The sequence below is a fragment of the Pongo pygmaeus genome, chromosome 9, assembly GCF_028885625.2.
Source record: "Pongo pygmaeus isolate AG05252 chromosome 9, NHGRI_mPonPyg2-v2.0_pri, whole genome shotgun sequence".
NCBI lineage: Eukaryota > Metazoa > Chordata > Mammalia > Primates > Hominidae > Pongo > Pongo pygmaeus.
The window spans coordinates 71,651,084-71,671,574 of record NC_072382.2 but is presented as its reverse complement, the minus strand read 5'-3'; the positions used below and the strand labels follow the sequence as shown (position 1 = coordinate 71,671,574).

Below are 20,491 nucleotides of genomic sequence, written 5' to 3'. Positions count from 1 at the left end.
TGTAATCCCAGCACTTTGGGAGGCCAAGGCGGACGGATCACGAGGTCAGGAGATCGAGACCATCCTGGCTAACACGGTGAAGCCCCGTCTCTACTAAAAATACAAAAAGTTAGCTGGGCGCGGTGGCGGGCGCCTGTAGTCCCAGCTACTCAGGAGGCTGAGGCAGGAGAATGGCATAAACCTGGGAGGTTGAGCTTGCAGTGAGCGGAGATCGTGCCACTGCACTCCAGCCTGGGTGACAGAGCGAGACTCTGTCTCAAAAAAAAAAAAAAAAAAAAAGTATGTGCTCACACTAACACAAACTCACATTTCAGTTCACAAAGACAGACACAACCTGAAATAAAACACAAATAGCAAATAATGATAATTATGGAATTATTTCCTTCGGAGGCAACTTCTCTCTTAAAAAGGAAGAGTTTTTAATGGGCCGAAGTACAAAACACCCTATCGCCCTCCCTCTAGCCCCTAACAAACCCTTAGCAACATATTTAGGGAGAGATATTTTTGACAAACACTTAGTAAGTTTTCTAAGACAAGAACAACCAGGTCACTAGAATATCTAGTTTGATAATTTTAAGTAACTTTGAGAGTAAAGGGCCTCATTTGTGGGTTATGCAGATTTTCTCTGTTGTCCTGAGGAAAGAACGAGAGAAGCAATATCCATTTTCACTGTCTTGTGTCAGAATAAGAGAACACACACCCCTCAGTAGAATGCACTACTTATCAATAGTACTTGGGTCATTAGAAAACATGAAAATCAGAGAGTTAAAAATCAAAAACTGAAAAGCAATCCTATTGTCTTGGTAGAACATGAACTTCTGTTATCACATACATGGCTTACAGTTGGGAAAACGGTGATCTTTTAGCTGCCTGAGGTTGGTCACAGGTCTTTAGATGAACACACAGAGAAAAGAAGAAGGAGCGGGGATTATATGTGTTGTTGTTTATTCATTGTATCAGAATTTACTGGATACTTGCTATGGCCAGCCAATTGACAGTTATTTCATATGTCTTATTTTATTATTGCTCTATAAAATGAGCATATTCTCTTACCTTTGTATCAGTAAAAACAAGTGACTAAAATTAGAGTGATTATCTCAAGTGAAACAACAAGACTTAAATAACAGATTTAAGTGACCTAGCTTACTGATAATTAAACCCATGTGATTCCAATAACCCATTTGAATGGGCTGGTGTGTTTAGAAGCAGTATCTCCAACAAGACTATTTGTATTCCTACTTTTACATAAATAATCTCATTTAATTTTATAAACACCCTTTGATGTAACTATAGTTCCAGGTATTATACATAAATTGAGATCATGTCTCCCCTGTAATTTCATTGGATATTACCTCTAGTTCTTTACTGTGAGAACTCAGTCTCTGGTGCAAATCTCCTTGAGGAACACAGAAGCAACAAAACTCTTCGGTGTTTCTATTGTTTTTCATATCAACTAAAACTTATGGCTTTTACAAATTGATAAAAAAAGAGAGAATTATAAATAAATTATTAATTCAATGAATTTTGATTGCTCCAATTAACGTAAATGAAGAGTCAAGGCAGTCTTAGGAAAATCCGGAATGTAGGATTATTCTATCCATTTTCCTAAGACATTGTATGTCTGTGTTGAATCATGATAAATTAGACAACATTTTTAAAACAGTACTTGAATAGGGAAGCATTACATTTTTCATACCATAGTTTCCTGGATCCTTGCTCTTCATGGGTTTACATCCTGAGAATTACTCACATAGATTATTTCATGAAATTTTCCTTAAATAAAATTTAATAACAGGTTGGGATGAATTTGGTTATTTATACGTCTTTGGTCCTTGACTAACAGGAATAAAGAAAATCAAGTTGGTGATTCTATGGCAGGAAATTTTCCCACAAAATCTCTGTACCATGTTTTCTTGGATATGCTTAGTCTTTACCCCACAGGTGATGGTATTGAACACGCAAGGCACTAATGAGTAAAGAATGAGCAAGGAGATGGGAATAACTGTGAGTGTATGGTAGCAAAAGCAATATGAGAAAAAGGAATAGAATACTGAGATGTGCAGGAACAGGGTGACACAAATGTGAAAGGCATATATGCTAAATACCTTGGGCAGAGATTCTCTGCAGGTAGCTATAGCACAGCCTGCAATGTATGATGTCTGTAGTTCTAATGACAAATATATCAAATCAAACCACAAAAAAGGCCATAAGAGACACATACCAGATTCAGCATGACCACTTGCTCATAGTAGGTCTAGGGCAAGATCTAGTTGAGGCAGAAGGGCATCTAGGAGAACATAAAGCAAAAGGGCTCATTCACAGTACACTCTGTGCCATTGTGAGAAACACACTCACCTGTCCAAACCCAAAGAATAGACTCAGAGACATGGAGAACAGTAGATGCGAGGTTTTTAATGGCAGTCTTGCGAGATCGGGTCTCTGGTGAGCAGGCACACCTGGTACAGTTACAACAAGTAGTTTATCCCCTAGGATGCAAGTCCCTCTCCTAGTTCCTCATAGGTTGAGTTCTATGAGGTTACAATCTTCCCGGATGTTGCATAAATTTCTTTTCTTGGTCTTTATTGGTCGTTGGGTTGGGGCTTTAGGTATTTTCTTTAGGGTCTTCTCACTGTATTTTGTTGCAGCTTATAATGCATTGCAATCATTGTCAGCTCAGGGACTGTTTAGGTATTTGATCTATGACCCAGGCGGTTACGCAAACTGTTAGGAATAGATAAGGTGAGCTATTTTGCAAGCTAGTAAACTCTCATTCTAAGCTAAACCCTTTGGTTTGGGTGAGGGTAACCAAGCGGTCCCGACAAGCAGGTGCTGGCTATTAAAGCAGAGGCCTAGGGTATCCTGTTTTTCCATAGTATGCAGGCCCAGGCCTATTCCAGGTATTTTGTCTTGAAAATAGATCACCATATACATTATTTTCTACATCGTCACAACTGTTCTTGGTTTGACTGCCAAGAACGGTCAACACCCTGCAAAACAGCAGGGTGAGGTGGAAAGCAGACGAACACCTCTACTGTCCAGATGGGAACAACTCATGACCACCTCTGACCAACATGGGAGAGAGTATAGATGAATCAGACTAGCATGGTTGAGGCAGTTATAGAAGTTGAATTTATGGGCTTAGAACCAATAAAAGGATAATGTCTTAGGTTATGTGTAAGACTACCTCACTCATCAAAGTTAGAAGCATCAGAAAGAAATATATGTGTTCCTAGAAGTAGTTAATGCAGGTCACATCAAAGAAGGGCAATATTAAATACAGCAACCACAACAATAGCTGATAAAGCACAGGAAACGGATCCAGAATTGGGAATTCTGCCACCCTGGAAAGACACAAGAAACAGGTGTGTGTTGTGTGGGGTGGGGGCTTTAGACCCCAATGGTGGTATCAGAGGATGACTGCTGCCCTAACATTTGGGGGAGAAACCTATCCTCTGAAGAGACCAACCAAGTAATAAACACATATTATTTCAGAAAAGATTGGGAATTATGAGGGCTAAGTGATTAGAAAATTGTCTGAACAGGAAACCACTTATCATATGTAAATCAACACACATTTTTTACTAAATTAAACCTAACAAAATTGGGCTACATCCAGTTTCAATAATGTTTATCAATCACAAGTCCAAATTTATAGAATGAAGAATAAGCATTTCAAAGGTTAAATGTCCAAATGGAAATGAGTCACATTAAATACTACATTAAACATTAAACATAAGAACGCTTGTCCTTTGTTTCCACATAAAAGTCAATTACATGTAAAAAAATTACTTTATTATGCCTGTGGGCAGGTCTAAACCTTCTTTTATTTTATGCACATGAAATTAAAATAAATTGGAAACATCAAGAAGATGGTGGGAGAGGACGAAAGGGGCAGGGAGAGAGAAAGAGAAAGAGAGAGAGGGGGAGAGAGAGAGAGAGAGAGACCTAACAGTCAGCCACATTCTTCCTACATTGTTTTCATTTCTTTATAGCATCCTAAAGATGGTTTTCATGATTTTGCCTCTTTGAACTGGGGCCAGTTCTATGTGTCAGAGTTGCCTTTTTTTCCCTTTGGAGCCCATTATTTTTTCCTAAGAGTTTCAACAGGACAAGTCGCCACTCTGAGTTTGCCCAGAATTCCTTAGTTAAAGCACAGGTGGGAGATGGCTATGTCATGTAAGCTACAACTGCAGTTCCTGGGAAAAGTAGAGCCTGTCTGTTGCTCTGCAGCATCACTTGTCTCAGAGGCAACTTGGCTGTTTCTTCTAGTTCTCTTATGGCTCATTGTCTTTGCCAATGCTGATTCCACTGCTTTAAGTTTCCTTTCCGTGTTTATCAATCTAATGAATTAAAACTTCTCAATTTACAATACAGAATAAACATTACCTCTTTAGGGATATCGCTTCTGATCCTCAGATAGAATTGCCTTCTCATTTGTATCCTGTTCATGAAGTCAATGTATTACTTGAAGTACATGTATTGAATTTCTGTTTTTTTTTCAAGTCTATCTTTCCTGACTACATTGTAAGGACTAAGTCCAGTGGTTTGATTCTGTCTGCACCATGCCCTACACAGCTGCATTCTGGATGTCTCAGGACACTGATCAATAAATCTTTCCTATCAAGTACCCCTTCCAAGAAGGAATTCATAAATATACAGACTTTTCATATACACATACTTTCTCTGTGTTGGGAAGTAGACAGGTCTGATAGGTGATTACTGTTTTACTCTGAGAAGAGAGGAAATGCAGACAAAGTTGCTTGGGCAGGGAAGGGTGGGAATTTCTCCAGTCACACACTGAGGAAAGGCCTGAGCTGGGACTCCTGGGAGATGCCAGGTCTCCTGCTGCTGCTGCAGTGCTTCTCCTCCTTTGCTGCACCTAAGGCAATCTCAGCCCTAATGTCCAGGAACCTTGGGAAAAGGATAATACCTCAGGGCTAGTTTCTTCTGTAATTGTTTCTGGAAGCATTGCAATTGTCAATGAGTTCATAAACAACAATGCACTTCGGGCTCTTGTACTCACCTGCTCAGTGAGAGTGAGAGCTCCCAGAGAACCAATACAGTGACTTGCTCACTTTTAAAAATCCTATCTGAGATCTCTTTAGAACACAGCATTCATCGTTCACATATTTATTCATGTAACAAATAAACTTGTCATATTTAACACTTCCCCTATTCCAGGCTGCTAAGTGCTGGGCATACAGCAATAAGAGTGATTTGGTGGCAGCTCTCAAAAAACTCATAATCAGTTGAGAAACAATTACAAAACATGACTGTTGAGGGTTAGTAAGACAGAAGACACATTGAAGCATTCAATGAAGTTCCTGAAGAAATGAAAGAATGAATGAATGAATTCTCATCCCATGTGTGTTTAATAAAACCAGCTTCATAAATTTCTGTTGGTAACTCAAGCCACATCCCAGTTGGCCCATAGCCTATGTTACCACGTGTTAGGCTTCTCTATTCCTTTCCCGGAGCAACATTTACTCATCCATGAATGGACTTTCCCTTCCTAATGTCTTGCCCACACCTTCCTGCTGCAGAGACTGTGCACTATGATTGCTCTGTTTCTGGTGGCAAGAGAACTCCTGCTGCAAATCTGGCTTAAACATCCACTGAGTCCTTTCTATTCAGTCAGGAAACCAATTAAAGTGGGGAGATACAGTGAGAAGGTAACCTTTCCCTAACCCCTCCCTGTAGGCCTTGATCCTCTTTTCAAAGCATGAAGTTTCAAACGGAGCTGGCACATTCAAGAAGCAGAAATTGGCCCAAATACAATTTATTTTTTAATATTTCCCTTAGGTACAGTTTTGCACGACTCCAGGGATATCATTAATTTGGATTACAATGTGAGCATCTCCTTGGAATTATACATCTCCTTTAAAGTTTTTAAAAGACTTCTAGCTGATTTCTTAGAATTAATCCCTACCCAGGAGCTCTGATTTTTGCTTATTTGTTTGCTTGTTTTTCCCATTCTCTGCCACTATTATACTTTCTGAATCAGAAATAAACCAAAAGGTGCTACTTATGTTATTTGGTTTCTGTTTCCTCATCTACAAAGTGGAATTGGATGATTACATTGACTTCACATGCTGAAATGCAGTGATGCATTTTCTGCATATTGACTTGTGGAAAATATTAGGGCTGGCATCTGGAGGACTTCCAAAAACTAGAGAATTTCAAATCTCTTTCGTGACGGCCCATACTTAAGATAGACATGTTGAGAACTGGAAACCAAAGACTGACAGTCCAGCTTCATCAGGGGTGGGGATGGGGTGAAGGGAAGAGACAAGCTCTGCAAAGTCTCTTTGCACATCACCTGGACCTTTCTTTCCTTCCACCTCTGGCCTCAGAAGACAGAGCAGGATGAGCCAGTGACTTCAGGATTAGCAGACCAAGATTAAACTTCAAAATTTTTCATGTCAAGGTGGGACTACAGGACCTCACCCACCTTCAGCCTTTGGCTTTATCATCTTCCAGGGGAGGTCTAGACCACAGGTCTACCTACATGGCATAAATACACACGATACTCAAAATGCAAAGTATTGAAAGTTTATATTTTAGGTCTTTACTGACATGCCTCTACTCTCCATTGAACGGAAACATACTGCTTTGCATGTACTTATTGATGCCTGCACTATGCTAGGATTTGCTGAGATCTGAGGTAACTAAGGCACCATTTTTTATCATGGTGCGTACAGCATGGAGGCTGACACACACCAGATCATTATGGCATAGAGGAGGGAGTGGGTATGATGAGAACAGAATGGAACAAATACTGTGGGAGCACAGAGATGGGTTCTAAGGAAAAGATGTGAACTTTTAGCTCTGTATTCCAGGCACTAAGCATTGCACTGGAGAAACAGTTATTGGTCAAAAATTGCTTGTTGATTTGAGTATGAAAAATAATAACATTATGTTTGGCTCTGTGCAGAGCAGAAAATACTGATGAAGCTTTCCCCTTTTGGAAAGTACTCTAAAACGGAGCCCTGACATCACAGTTTAGTTCTAAGTCATGTTTGAAAACCACGAAAAGCTGATGTACCAGGAGCTGCCTTTAATACAGTTTTGTCTGGCCTTTTCTTGGTCACTATGATTATAGATTTTTTTATTTGAGGGAAGAGAGGCACCGTTAGGTCTCTGCCCACCTACAAATGGAAAATCAAGTCCCTCAGTCAACATGCTCACTTGATAGCTTCTGTAAATATTTATCTTGTTAGTCCATTGTTTTGCTTTAAGAAAATACCTGAGGCTTTAAGAAAATTACCTGAGGGTAATTTATAAAGAAAAGAGACTTAATTGGCTCAGGCTGCAGACTGTACAAGCATGGCACTAGCATCTTCTAGGCTTCTGGCAAGGCCTCAGGATGCTTGCAATCATGGTGGAAGGCAAAGAGAGAGCTGGCACATCACATGGTAAGAATGGGAGCAGGAGAGAGAAGGGGAAGGTCTCAGGCTCTATTAAACAAGAAGATCTCACATGAACTAACTGAGGGAGAACTCACTCATCACCAAGGAGATAGTGCTAAGCCATTCGTGAGAGATCCACCCTCATGATACAATTACCTCCCACCAATGTTGGGGATCACATTTTGACATGAGATTTGGAGGGTACAAACATCCAAAATGCATCATTATGCCCCCGGCACTTCAAATTTTATGTCCTTCTCACATTGCAAAATATAATCATCCTTTACCAATAGTCCCCCAAAGTCTTAACTCATTCCAGCAACAAGTCCAAAGTCCTAAGTCTCATCTGGGACTCTTCTCCTTTCACCTATGAGCCTGTAAAATCAAAACAAGTTATTTACTTCCAAGATACAATGGTGGTACAGGCATTGGTTAAATATTCCCAATCCAAAAGGCAGAAATTGTTCAAAAGAAAGGGGCAATAAGCCCCACACAATTCTGAAATCCAGCAGGCAGACATTAAACCTTAAAGCTCCAAAATAATCGCCCCTTACTCCATGTCCTTCATTTAGGGCATATACTGGTGCAACAAGTGGGCTCCTTGGGAGCTTGGGAAGTCCACCCCTGTAGCTCTGCAGGGTGCAGTCCCTGTGACTGCTCTCATGGATTGGAGTTGAGTACCTGTGGCTTTTCCAGGCTCAGGATGCAAGCTACTGTTGGCTCTACTATTCTGGGATCTGGAGGGCAGTGGCCCCCTTTCCACAGGTCCACTAGTCAGTGGCACAGTGGGGACTGTGTGGACACTCTGACACCACATTTCCCTTCAGCGCTGCCTTACTAGAGTCTCTCTGTTAGTGTACTTCCCCTGCAGCAGGCTTCTGCCTAGGCACTCAGGCTTTCCAGTACATCCCCTGAAATTTAGGGGGAAGCCTGCAAGCCTCCTTCATGCTTGCATTCTGTGTGCCTGCAGACTTAACACCACATGGAAGCTGCCAAGGGTTACAGCTGGCACACTCTAGAGTGGCAGCTCAAGCTGCACCTAGGGCCCTTTGAGCCATGGTTGTAGCTGGAGCAGTCAGGATGCAGGGAGCAGTGTCCCAAGGCTACACAGGACAGTGATCCCTAGGCCTGGCCCCCAAAACCATTTTTTTTCTTCCTGGGCCTCTAGGCCTGTGGTGGGATGGACTATCTCAAAATACTCTGAAATGCCTTCAAGACCTTTTTTCCCATTGGCTTGGATATTAGCACTTGGCTTCTTTATAGTCATACTAATCTCTCTAGCAAGTGACTTCTCCAGAGCTTACTTGACTTCCTCTCCTGGAAATGCTCTTTCCTCTTCTATCACATTGCCAGATTGTGACTTTTCCAAACGTTTATGCTCCCTTCCCTTTTAAATATAAGTTCCTACTTTAAGTCATTTATTTGCTCCTATATCTGATTGTAGCCTGTTAGATGCAGTGAGGCCGTCTCTTGCATGGTTTGCTGCTTAGAAATTTTTTCTTCCAGATACACTAAGTCATCCCTTTTAAGTTCAAACTTTCATAGGTCCCTAGGACATGGACACAATGCAGCCATGCTCTTTGCTTGGGTGTAATACAAATGACCTTAATTCCAGTTCCCGATAGCTTCCTCATTTCCATCTGAGAACTCGCGGGTATAACACAAATGACCTTAATTCCAGCTCCCAATAGCTTCCTCATTTCCATCTGAGAACTCATCAGCCTGGATTTTACCGTCCATATTTCTTCACTTCACTTCAAGTTCATGTGGACTTAGTTCATTTCTTCACTTCAAGTTCATATGAACTTCACTGCCCATATTCCTATCAGCATTTTGGTCACAATTATTTAACCAGTCTCTAAGAAGTTCCAAACTTTCCCTTGTCTTCCTGTCTTCTTCTGAGTTCTCTGAACTCTTCCAACCTCTGCCCATTACCCAGTTCCAAAGCAGCTTCCACATTTTCAGGTATCTTTACAGCAACTACCCTACACTTGGTACCAATTTCCTCTGTTAGTCCATTGCATCACTATAAAGAAATATCTGAGGCTGGGTTATTTATAAAGAAAAGTTTAATTAGGTCACAGTTTTGCAGGCTGCACAAGCATGGTGCCAGCTTGTTTTTGGTGAGGACTCAGAAAGTGTGCAATCATGGCAGAAGACAAAGGAGGAGCTGGTACATCACATGGCAGGAGTGGGAATGAGAGAGAGAAGGGGGAGGGGGAGGTCCTGGACTTTTTATTTATTTATTTATTTATTTATTTGAGACGGAGTTTCACTCATGTTGCCCATGCTGGAGTGCAATGGCATGATCTCTGCTCACCGCAACCTCCGCTTCCCCAGTTCAAGCGATTCTCCTGCCTCAGCCTCCTAAGTAGCAGGGACTACAGGCGTGCACCACCATGTCCAGCTAATTTTGTATTTTTAGTTGAAACCAGGTTTCAATATGTTGTCTAGGATGGTCTTGATCTCTTGACCTCGCGATCCGCCTGCCTTGGCTCCCGAAGTGCTGGGATTGCAGGTGTGAACCACTGAGCCCAGTTAGGACTCTTTTAAATAACCAGATCTCGCATGATCTAACTGAGAAAGAACTCACTCATCACCAAGGAGATAGTGCTAAGCCATTCATGAAGGGTCTGTCCCCATGATCCAATCCCTCCCACTAGGCCCCACCTCCAACACTGGGGATCACATTTCAACAGATTTGGAGGGGAGCCAGGTCCAAGTCATATCAACTACAGGCACATTTGAGTTAGTCATATGCTTTATATTTTGGACATAAGGATTCTTCATGTTATAATGAAGTTAGTCATCTATTTTCATTGGTTCAGAATATTTAAGTTTACTTACAATCATGATAGAGTAATACAGCTTAACTAATTAATGTCTATATTGGGGCTGGAATTGCAGGTATTCATTGTTTTGATTTTGGGTGGAAATCATGCAAATTAGATGTTTTGTTTGTCAGTTTATTTTGTTCCCTATTCTATCCCCACCTTTTGGCAGAATGCTAGGTGAAGAGTAATTGCTCAATATAGTACTTGAATAGAAATTTAAAATGTTACAAATATTTTATTTTTCATTAAACAAATGACTGGAAGACAATTTGCTATCTGTATAACAAATTTATCTTATCTGACAATATCCTTTACAATTCTAATTCTGTAGGGTGATAAAAGAAGTCCTTGGGACTGAGAGGTGTAGTATTGTATTCAATTTTGGAGAAATGAGATAAAAATGGACCTGGACCTGCAAAAGCCATCTTGTGATAAGTACTAGGTGAACATCACACTGAATCACTTAAATATGTAAATCATTTTGTATCAATAAAAACATGGTTAAATTAAATTTAAAAATACACTAAAGTATAAAAATATAATGAAAATGCCATAAGCATCACTACTCCAAGCAGCTATTTTTTATCATTTGGATATATTTCCTGAATTCCTTTCTTTACGTATGTATTCCAGTTTAGAATTGGCATCAAGCCTTATGGGCAATAGTTTTTCTTTTCAATTTAAGATTATATTTTGCTTATTTGTCAAATTTTCAGATAGTCCTTCCAAATAAAATAGTTAAATGGCACCTGATATTCAATTGAGTATTGCTTCATCTGTAATCTTATAGGACAATATTTGAATCATTTTATATTTTATTTTTATAAGGCATGATTTTTTGCATGTCTTTGTACATATGCACTTTATTTTTATAAACATATTCTCAGATGAAGAAAATATATGTACTTTTAAATTATTTGACATAAATTTCTAAATTTCTTTTAAGCAAAGTGTACCTACTTCTACTGACAGTGTAAAAACAACTTTTTTACCTTAATCATCTGTGGGAGATGACATTCTTTTAAAATATTCACTGATTTAATAGGTAAAACTACTTTTATTGTTTCCATGTGATGATGAATATGTAGTCAACAAAGTTGTTCTTATCCATCACATCTCTCAGGTATCTCTTTTCTAGATACCCTGAAAATTGTTTCTCTTGCCTCTAGAGGGTTGCTTACCTCTGAGCCAGTTATTTACAGAGCTGACTTAGTGATAATAAGTAATTGCCTGTCAAATGTTCATTAATGTTCCCACATTAGTGGGGCAATGTAAGTGATGGGTATACACTGACCCTTTGCTCAGGGGATGTTTCCACAACATCCTTGGATAACCCTGTCCCTGATCTGTTTGGTTCTAACTCCATAAATGATGGGGTTGAGCATGGGATGTATCAGTAGATAGAGATTAGCAAACAGGTTGTATACAACTCAGGGCACATGATGGCCAAAGCGGTGGGTGAGGAAAGAAAAAAGGGCTGGGATATAAAGAGCCAAGATGACACAGATATGGGAGGCACATGTGCTAAAAGCTTTGAGGCGGGCTTCACCTGAGGGCAACTGAAGCACAGCTTTCAAAATCATCATGTATGACATACCAATGACAATCATATCAAAGCCAGCCACAGAGAAGGCAACAAAGAGCCCATACCCACGATTTATGCTTGTATCAGCACACACCAACTTCAGCACAGCCATGTGCTCACAGTATGGCTGGGGAATGGCTTGGTGTTGGCAGAAGGGCATCCTAGACACCATGAAGCAGAAGGGGCTCACCCACAGCAGCCCTCTCAGCATCATGATGGTCCCCAGTTTGATCACGACCAATGGGGTCAGGATGCTAGAGTGTCGGAGTGGGAAGCAGATAGCCACGTAGCGGTCCAGGGCCATAGCCATGAGCACCCCAGACTCCATAGAACAAAAGGCATGGATGAAGAACACCTGGATGAAGCAGGCATGGTACTGAATCTCATGAGCATGAAACCAGAATATGGCCAACATCTTAGGTTGAGTGGAGGAGGAGAGGACCAGGTCAGTGATGGCCAGCATGGCCAGAAAGAGGTATATGGGCTCATGCAGGGTGTGGTCAATTCTGATTACATGGAGGAGAGTGATATTTCCAACAACAGCCACAGCATGCATGGCACAGAACGGAAAGGCAATCCAAAACTGGAAACTCTCCCGGCCTGGGATTCCAAGCAGGATGAAGGACGCAGGATGAGAAGAGCTGTTCCCTGAAGCCAGCACCATGGACTGGTTAATATGGTCTCTGTTGGGAAGGCAATCTACTCTCTGCAGATGATAACAATCAAAACAAGTGTTATTATTACATACAAGGCTTTTGGATGGGACTATTGGATACCAGGGTGATTGGGTTTGATTATAAACTAGAATAATTTCAACTGTTTTAATAAATAATATGTTGCAACATGACATGTTACTCTGTTGTTTTTCGTACTTATGTCATTCAAAATGGGGTAGAACATACTAGTTGCATGTGTAACTGTTTTTTAAGAATCAACATTTTTCTTGGCCAAGTGTGGTGGCTTACACCTATAATCCTAGCACTTTGGGAGGCTGAGGCAGGCGGATTGCTTGAGGTCGGGAGTTCAAGACCAGCCTGGCTGACATGGTGGAACCTCTTTTCTACTAAAAATACAAAAAAAAAAAAAAAAAAACCCATTAGCCAGGCGTGGTAGAGCACGCCTATAGTCCCAGCTATTCAGGAGGCTGAGGAAGGAGAATCGTTTGAACCCAGGAGTTGGACGTTGCAGTGAGCTGAGATCACACCACTGCACTCCAGCCTGGGTGTCAGAGCGAGACCGTCTCAAAAAAAAAAAAAAAAAAAAAAGAATCAATATTTTTCTTGAAAGTAGCATCTGCTAAGGGAAAATAATCATGACAAGTAATATTATAGAAATTCTTGCTCTTCAGTTATATAGAACTAACAGCTGATTAGTTTAAACTTTTCCACAGGTCCTTTTTAAACCTCTGGTTAGCCACTTGGCCAACTTCGCAGAGTAGGAAGTTAGTAGAGTTTGCAAGCCTATAGCAATTTATGTATTGCTTTGAAGTTAGCTTTGAATCTAGGTCAGTTACCACAAGGGCTTGGGTGGGAAGTTAATCTACTGACCAATTGTACATTTATAATTTAATTTATTATCTTTAGTGTAGGTTTCTCCTAGACAAGAAGTTAGCAAACTTGTTTTCTTTAAAAAGTGAGATCACAAAATTTTGAGAAATTGTGGCCTATACTGTCTGTTGCAGTAGATCAATTCAACCATTGTAGTGTGAAAGTAACCGTTGTCAACACATAAATGTGTGAGTGTGGTGTGTTCCAGTAAACCTTTGTTTACAAAAATGGGTCGCAGGCAGGTGTTGGTTTCCAGGCTATAGTTTGCCAACCTCTGTCCTAGAAGAGGAATTTTTCATGAAATCAGCCGTGAACCCCACACTATCTCTAGCATCTCTGTGCTTGGTGCAGAGTAGGAGTTTAATAAAATATTCCTGAAGAAAGTAGCAAATAAATGTCATTATTCAAAGGCAGCAGACTCATTAACTGATTAACAATATTCTAAATACCCAGATAGAGCCCTATTGACTACCTTGAGGCCATAGAGGTTGCCCTACTACAGTGGATACTGTGTGAGCCCTACTGTCTGTCTCTATTCGTTTTACCTGAGTTTATTCCACTCTTTGAGTTTTTTGGTGATCACTATCAATCTCAGAATCGATGGCACAAAGCTCATTTTGTTCTTACCCAACACTTTTTCACTAAACTCAGTTGCATGTGCTTTGTTTGAAAGCCTCAGTTCTTACCGCCTTCAAAAGAGAAACACCTGGGCAAGAAAAGTATGCATTTAAATACCCATCACCTCTTGGAACTAACACATGTCTCATTCACCAGAAAAAAAAAAAAAGATTCCTAAAAAGAATTTCTTCAAGATCCCCAAAAGGCCTTGTCTTTTCCTAAATTTCTCTTACACTTGCTGAGGAGTGCTTTAATTCCAACTATGTGGTCGATTTTGGAATAAGTGCGATGTGGTGCTGAGAAGAATGTATATTCTGTTGATTTGGGGTGGAGAGTTCTGTAGATGTCTATTAGGTCCGCTTGGTGCAGAGCTGAGTTCAATTCCTGGATATCCTTTTTAACTTTCTGTCTCGTTGATCTATCTAATGTTGACAGTGGGGTGTTAAAGTCTCCCATTATTATTTTGTGGGAGTCTAAGTCTCTTTGTAGGTCTCTAAGAACTTGCTTTATGAATCTGGGTGGTCCTGTATTGGGTGCATATATATTTAGGATAGTTAGCTCTTCTTGTTGAATTGATCCCTTTACCATTATGTAATGGCCTTCTTTGTCTCTTTTGATCTTTGTTGGTTTAAAGTCTGTTTTATCAGAGACTAGGATTGCAATCCCTGCCTTTTTTTGTTTTCCATTTGCTTGGTAAATCTTCCTCCATCCCTTTATTTTGAGCCTATGTGTGTCTCTGCATGTGAGATGGATCTCCTGAATACGGCACACTGATAAATTTCTCAAGATTTATAACAGACTGGAAGAAATAGGGCTCAGACTTTATAAGTCTAGATCTAAACTGGAATCTTGACCATCCTGCCAGAGAATAAGATATAGGTTTGCTCAAAACAAGTACTTGCATGTAGAGTATGGTAAAAATTCAAAACCACCTATATCTGGGGTCCACCTATATCTCTGTCCCCCTTTGCCTGTCCCAGACTTTCCAAGCTGTTTTGTATATTCTGTTTGAGCTGAAGTCTTTCTATCTGTCACTTGTATATCACCCTCAAATTGTCGTGGGGACAGTCCCCCAGCTTCAGGGGTACCTTGAAAAGCATACCCAGACCATCCTCATTGCTGTACGAGGCAATATAAGGGGTGCTGGCCAAATCCCGGAACTTAAAGTAAAATTAAAAAAATAAATAAATAATTGTTATTTTTGGAGACATAGCACTATAGACTTAAAAAATTTTGTTTAATAAACATACGTGTGCATGTGTCTTTAGAGTAGCATGATTTATAAACCTTTGGGTAAATATCCAGTAATGGGATTGCTGGGTCAAATGGTATTTCTAGTTCTAGATCCTTAAGGAATTGCCACACTGTCTGCCATAATGGCTGAACTAATTTACACTCCCATCAACAGTGTAAAAGCATTCTTATTTCTCCACATCCTCTCCAGCATCTGTTCATAATAGCAAAGACTTGGAACCAACCCAAATGTCCATTAATGATAAACTGGATTAAGAAAATTTGGCACATATAGGCCATGGAATACTATGCAGGCATGAAAAAGGATGAATTCATGTCCTTTGCAGGGACATGGATGAAGCTGGAAACCATCATTCTAAGCAAACTCTCGCAAGGACAGAAAACCAAACACCACATGTTCTTACTCATAGGTGGGAGTTGAACAACGAGAACACATGGATACAGGGTGGGGAACATCACACACTGGGGGCCTGTCCGGGGGTGGGGGGTTGGGGGAGGGATAGCATTAGGAGAAATACCTAATGTAAATGATGAGTTGATGGGTTTAGCAAACAAACATGGCACATGTATACATATGTAACAAACCTGCACATTGTACACTTGTACCCTAGAACTTAAAGTATAATTTAAAAAAATGATAAATATTTGTTTATTTGCTTGTTCTTTTTCTTTTATTTTTGAGACATGTTTTCACTCTGTTGTCCAGGCTGGAGTGCAATGGTGTGATCACAGCTCACTCTAGCCTTGAACTTCTGGGTTTAGGTGATCCTCCCACCTCAGCCTTTCAGGTAGCTGGAACTACCGATACGCGCCACCACGCCCAGCAATTTTTTTGTATTTTTAGTAGAGACAGGGTCTCACTATGTTACCCAAGCTTGTCTCAAACTCTTGGGCTCAAGTGACCAGCCAGCCTTGGCCTCCCAAAGTGCTGGAATTAAAGACATATGCCACTATGCCCAGCCCAAATTTTGTTGTTTCTAACTCACGCAAAACCTCTGCATCCTCCTATAACAATGAGAAAACAGAGTTCAGACTAGTTACGTCATCTGCCCAAGATCACACAGCAAGTAAGTATCCAGGTGCATGACTTTGCAGCCAGTGCTCTTGGTGGTACCCATGCTGCCTGTGCTAGATAACAATTCAGACTCCTGCCCAGGTTGGGGAAAGCAGAGTTTGCTGTCCTATCATGACAAAGGCAAACATGAAGGGGGTGTGCACAACTGCATGCTGAATTAGAGGAAGATCTGAATTTGGACCCAGGGTCCCTGCTACTTCACTGGGCTGGAGCCTCTAGCACAGTCTCCGGCTTGGCCTCCTGGGATCTCTGGGTGTGTGCTGCTTTCTCTGGGAGGACATCTTTAATGTATTCTGCCCATGAGCCTTAATGGAGAACTCTCCTGTTCTCCACCCTCCTTAGGAAGTGATGAGTTTCTCCTCAGCCATGTTTCAGCTACCTGTATTCTATAGCCCCTTTACAAACCAGTTTCTGTCTTCCCATTCACTCATACTTCAGACTCCCCAGTAGGCTTTTCACAGGGCAGAGCTTCCGCATGAAGTTATGTCTCTCAGCCTTCCTCATCCCATTCTGCTTGCTCTGCTTTTCTGCTCTCAGATTTTCTTTTTTTGGTGGACAATGGAGGAGCAAGGCTGCCCTGGTATCCAAGACTGAATTGAGAGATGGGGACTGTTGACAGGTGCCTCCCTTTCTTCTCTCCATTTTCCTCTGCTGACCTATGGAATCTAGTGCCATCACTGTCAGTGGTTCCCTTATCTTCCTTTTCTCACAGACTTATGAACATAACACAGGCAGACTTAATGCTTCAAGGCATGTGGAGTAGACATGGAATTAACCAATACTTAGCCATTTTTGTCCAGTATGTGAGGTTTTCAACATAGGAAGCACAGGTTGTCAGCTTGCTGCTGTGTTAAGAAATGGAATGTGCATTCTCTAAAAGGTAGGAAAAGAAAAAACCATATAATTTATCTTCTTCCCTAGTACTTCTTTCTCCCCAACACTGCTTTTAAATCTGTTCCCCTCCACAGGCTAGAATTCTTATGAACATAGTACATACTGAACGTTGAAATGAAATCATGTCATTTTCAAACACTATAACTAAGGACATAACACGTTTAACGTCAGATTTAATTTTTCTGTTTCCCAAAATAAAATCTAACTTGTAAAAACCTCCATATAGGGTTTTGTTATATAAATGTGGTTACAAGAACTATATTATCACACTGAGTGGAGCTCAATTTTCACCTGTCAGACTGGGTTTGATTCCAACTATAACACCCACTGGCTCTGTTGGATTTCAATGATCTCACCCATTATGTGAGAATAGTTAAGTTCATCAGTCAGCTGTGTTGCTCAAGCCAGTGAGGGAATAGAAGATAAAATCAACTGAGAGATTTTGCTAAGGAATAGCTTCTAGGAAGCTGTTTTTTCACTTTGAGGTATCTGAAAATAAGGCATAGATCAATAATGCTGGAGCAGTGTGGTGTTCAGAGCCACCTCTTTTATGGAAATGTTGTGTGTGGAGGCAGTATTCCTACCTTTCTCAGGTCTCCCTGGAGGACACAGTGGGAGCACTGAGTCTTCTCCCATTCTTAGAATGAAGATCAGTGGTCTTGGATCTGTAGACCTGAAGCTCCCAGTGAGTTAGGCCATTGCATTGGCCTTCCTGCTTCTGGGAGCTCTATGACTCCTAATGCTTTCTGTGATGGGCAGAGGTGTCTGAGGTACAGATAATCACTCACCCTGACCTCTGCTCTGTCTTTAACCAAGCATGACATGGCCAGAAGGAGTTCTGAAATTCAGCCTTTGGCAGAGACCTCAGATCAAGGCGTATTTAAAGGGTTGTGTCTGGACGTTTCTGACCTTTAAGTATTAGTTTTCTCACTCCCCTGAGCTCCAGTGCGTCATATGCACACTGGCTTCCTCTGAGACTGGAGACTAGAGCTGGAAGCATTAACCCATCCCTTTCCTCTCTCCTCTGTATACAGAAGTGGGAAGGCAGGGAATTTGAATGCTTGTGCAAAAAAGGTGTGTTGTTGAGATTACATGAATGTGATTTTATCTGTATGCATGTATTTTTTTTTTAGTCAGAGTATGTATATTTATAATTCAGGGGATATTTTGTACAATATGAAACTGTGTTGATATGTAGGTCGATGTGTTTATCTGAGAGATATGTTAATAAACACATGTATAAGGCACTGAATTTGCATATAAGTGTGAGTATTTGTGCGAATAAGCGTATGTGTATATCAAAGTATGAATCATAATTTGCTTTAAGTATGTATCATTAGTGTGCGACCATCATGCTATGAGCTCAAGGTTACTGAATACACACACTTTGTGAAGGCACATGCCTAGCTACATACCTGGCGGTGTGAGGTTGCACATAGTGTGTGTACATATGAGTATGTGTATACAGGGAGTGTGGGGTTAATGAGGATGTTGAGCATCCATTAGTGTATCAGTGTTTACTAAGGTAGCTATGGTTCTGAGACCCCTCACCTCTGAGTGAGTGATTATCCAGATAGGTGAAAGGAATTCCAAAGAAGACCATGCCATAGTCAGTTCTGAAACTTTGTTAGGGTGGAAGGCCCTCTTCACTCAATCTGAACAGTGAAGGCCTACACAGAGCTTCCTCTGTTTCAATACAGAATCCAGATTTTTAAATCTAATGTTTTTAATCTAAACATTAAGGAAGATTTGAGAAAGGAAAACATATAAGAATGCAAAGAATGATTTGTTTGCTAAGAGTGCAATCTGTCAGACTTGAACAAAATACGAAGTGCAACATACATTTAAATGGAAAAAATTACCAAGGTTATCAGGTTTACATCGATATGCATATGATAGATGGTAATGATCAAGGTCACAAAGGTCATAATTTTTCATCTATCAGCCTACAAAATCAGAAGTACCATTTTCTTTTTTAGAGAGTCCAGGTATACAGGAAGTATTCAAAATATTATTTTGGAGATCAGGCTGACATTGTACATTGGAATTTCAGGCTTCAAATTATTTTTCTTTTTCTTTTAATGTTTCCTTTCAACTTTTATTTTAGATTCAGGGAGTACCTATGCCAGTTTGTTACAGGGTAAATTGCGTGTCACAGGGGTTTGGTGTACAGATTATTTTATCACCTAGTTGATAAGTACAGTACTCAATAGGTAGTTTTTTATCCTCACCCTCAATCCAACCTCCACGCTCAAGTAGGCCCCAGTGTCTGTTGTTCCCTTTTTTGTGTCGATGTGTACACAATGTTTAGCTTTCACTTATAAATGAGAACATGTGGTATTTGGTTTTCTGTTCTTGCTTTAAGTTAATTTGCTTAGGATAATGGCCTCTAGTTAAATCCATGTTGCTGCAAAATACATGATTTCATTCTTTGCAAATCATTTTTCTTTATTTCTTTTTGTTGTTTATTTCCTTTAACTTCAGTATGTGATGTTCTTAGTATATTGGAAGCAGAACAAAATTCAGGTCCCTTTGCCTTCTTTTTCTTCTTGCTTTTTTAGGAGCACTTTTCTCTTTCAACAGAATATGACATCCAGGATAGGACCTGTGGTGTTTCATTTCTGACTCTTCCACAGTCCCAAATGCCACTTGATTCTAAGCAGGCGTGACCCAGGCTCTTGTGGAAAGCATTTATCAGACTACCCACACTACTTTTTAAGTTCAGTAGGGGATTTCAAGGTGAAAGGAGCATATAGTAGAAATGTCAGAATTTTTCTGATTGATCCTCCCAGAGACCCCTCATCATTTAAGTCTTTCCAAAGCTGGTACCTCTCCAGGATGCACTGAGGACTCTAAACCTGGCTCACAGCCCTTTGTCGAAGCCCAGTTTCCACTGGAATGTACCAAGGTTTCTGGGCAGTTTTGAGAGCCCAATAAAAGTTGGTTATGATAAACTTATAGTCACACCAATCTGCAATTGTAGGGTTACAAAGGCAGGGCAGAAAGGATGTTTAGAAAGAAACTTTTGTTGGAAATAAAGGTTGTTGGGGATATTGACATGAGAATTCCGAGACAATTCAACATATCTATGTAGAAATATGTTGGTGTGTATATATATATATATATATGTATATGTATACATGTAGTATATGATGTGTACATGTAGTATGTGATATGTAACATAAATATTACATAGACATATATAATGTATTTGTATTATGTAAAGAGATAGATATGTGAAACTGAAGCAAATGACTGAGGCAGGTCTCAATCCA

At 40.3% G+C, this 20,491-nt stretch overlaps 1 protein-coding gene across 1 annotated transcript; it reads right to left on the bottom strand.

The window, feature by feature from the left end:
• Positions 1-11,544: 11,544 nt before the first annotated feature.
• Positions 11,545-12,492, bottom strand: LOC129007079 (olfactory receptor 52R1). The gene is given in 1 exon segment (XM_054437355.1): positions 11,545-12,492. A coding segment is annotated over 1 exon segment (948 nt).
• Between the last annotated feature and the right edge of the window lie 7,999 nt (positions 12,493-20,491).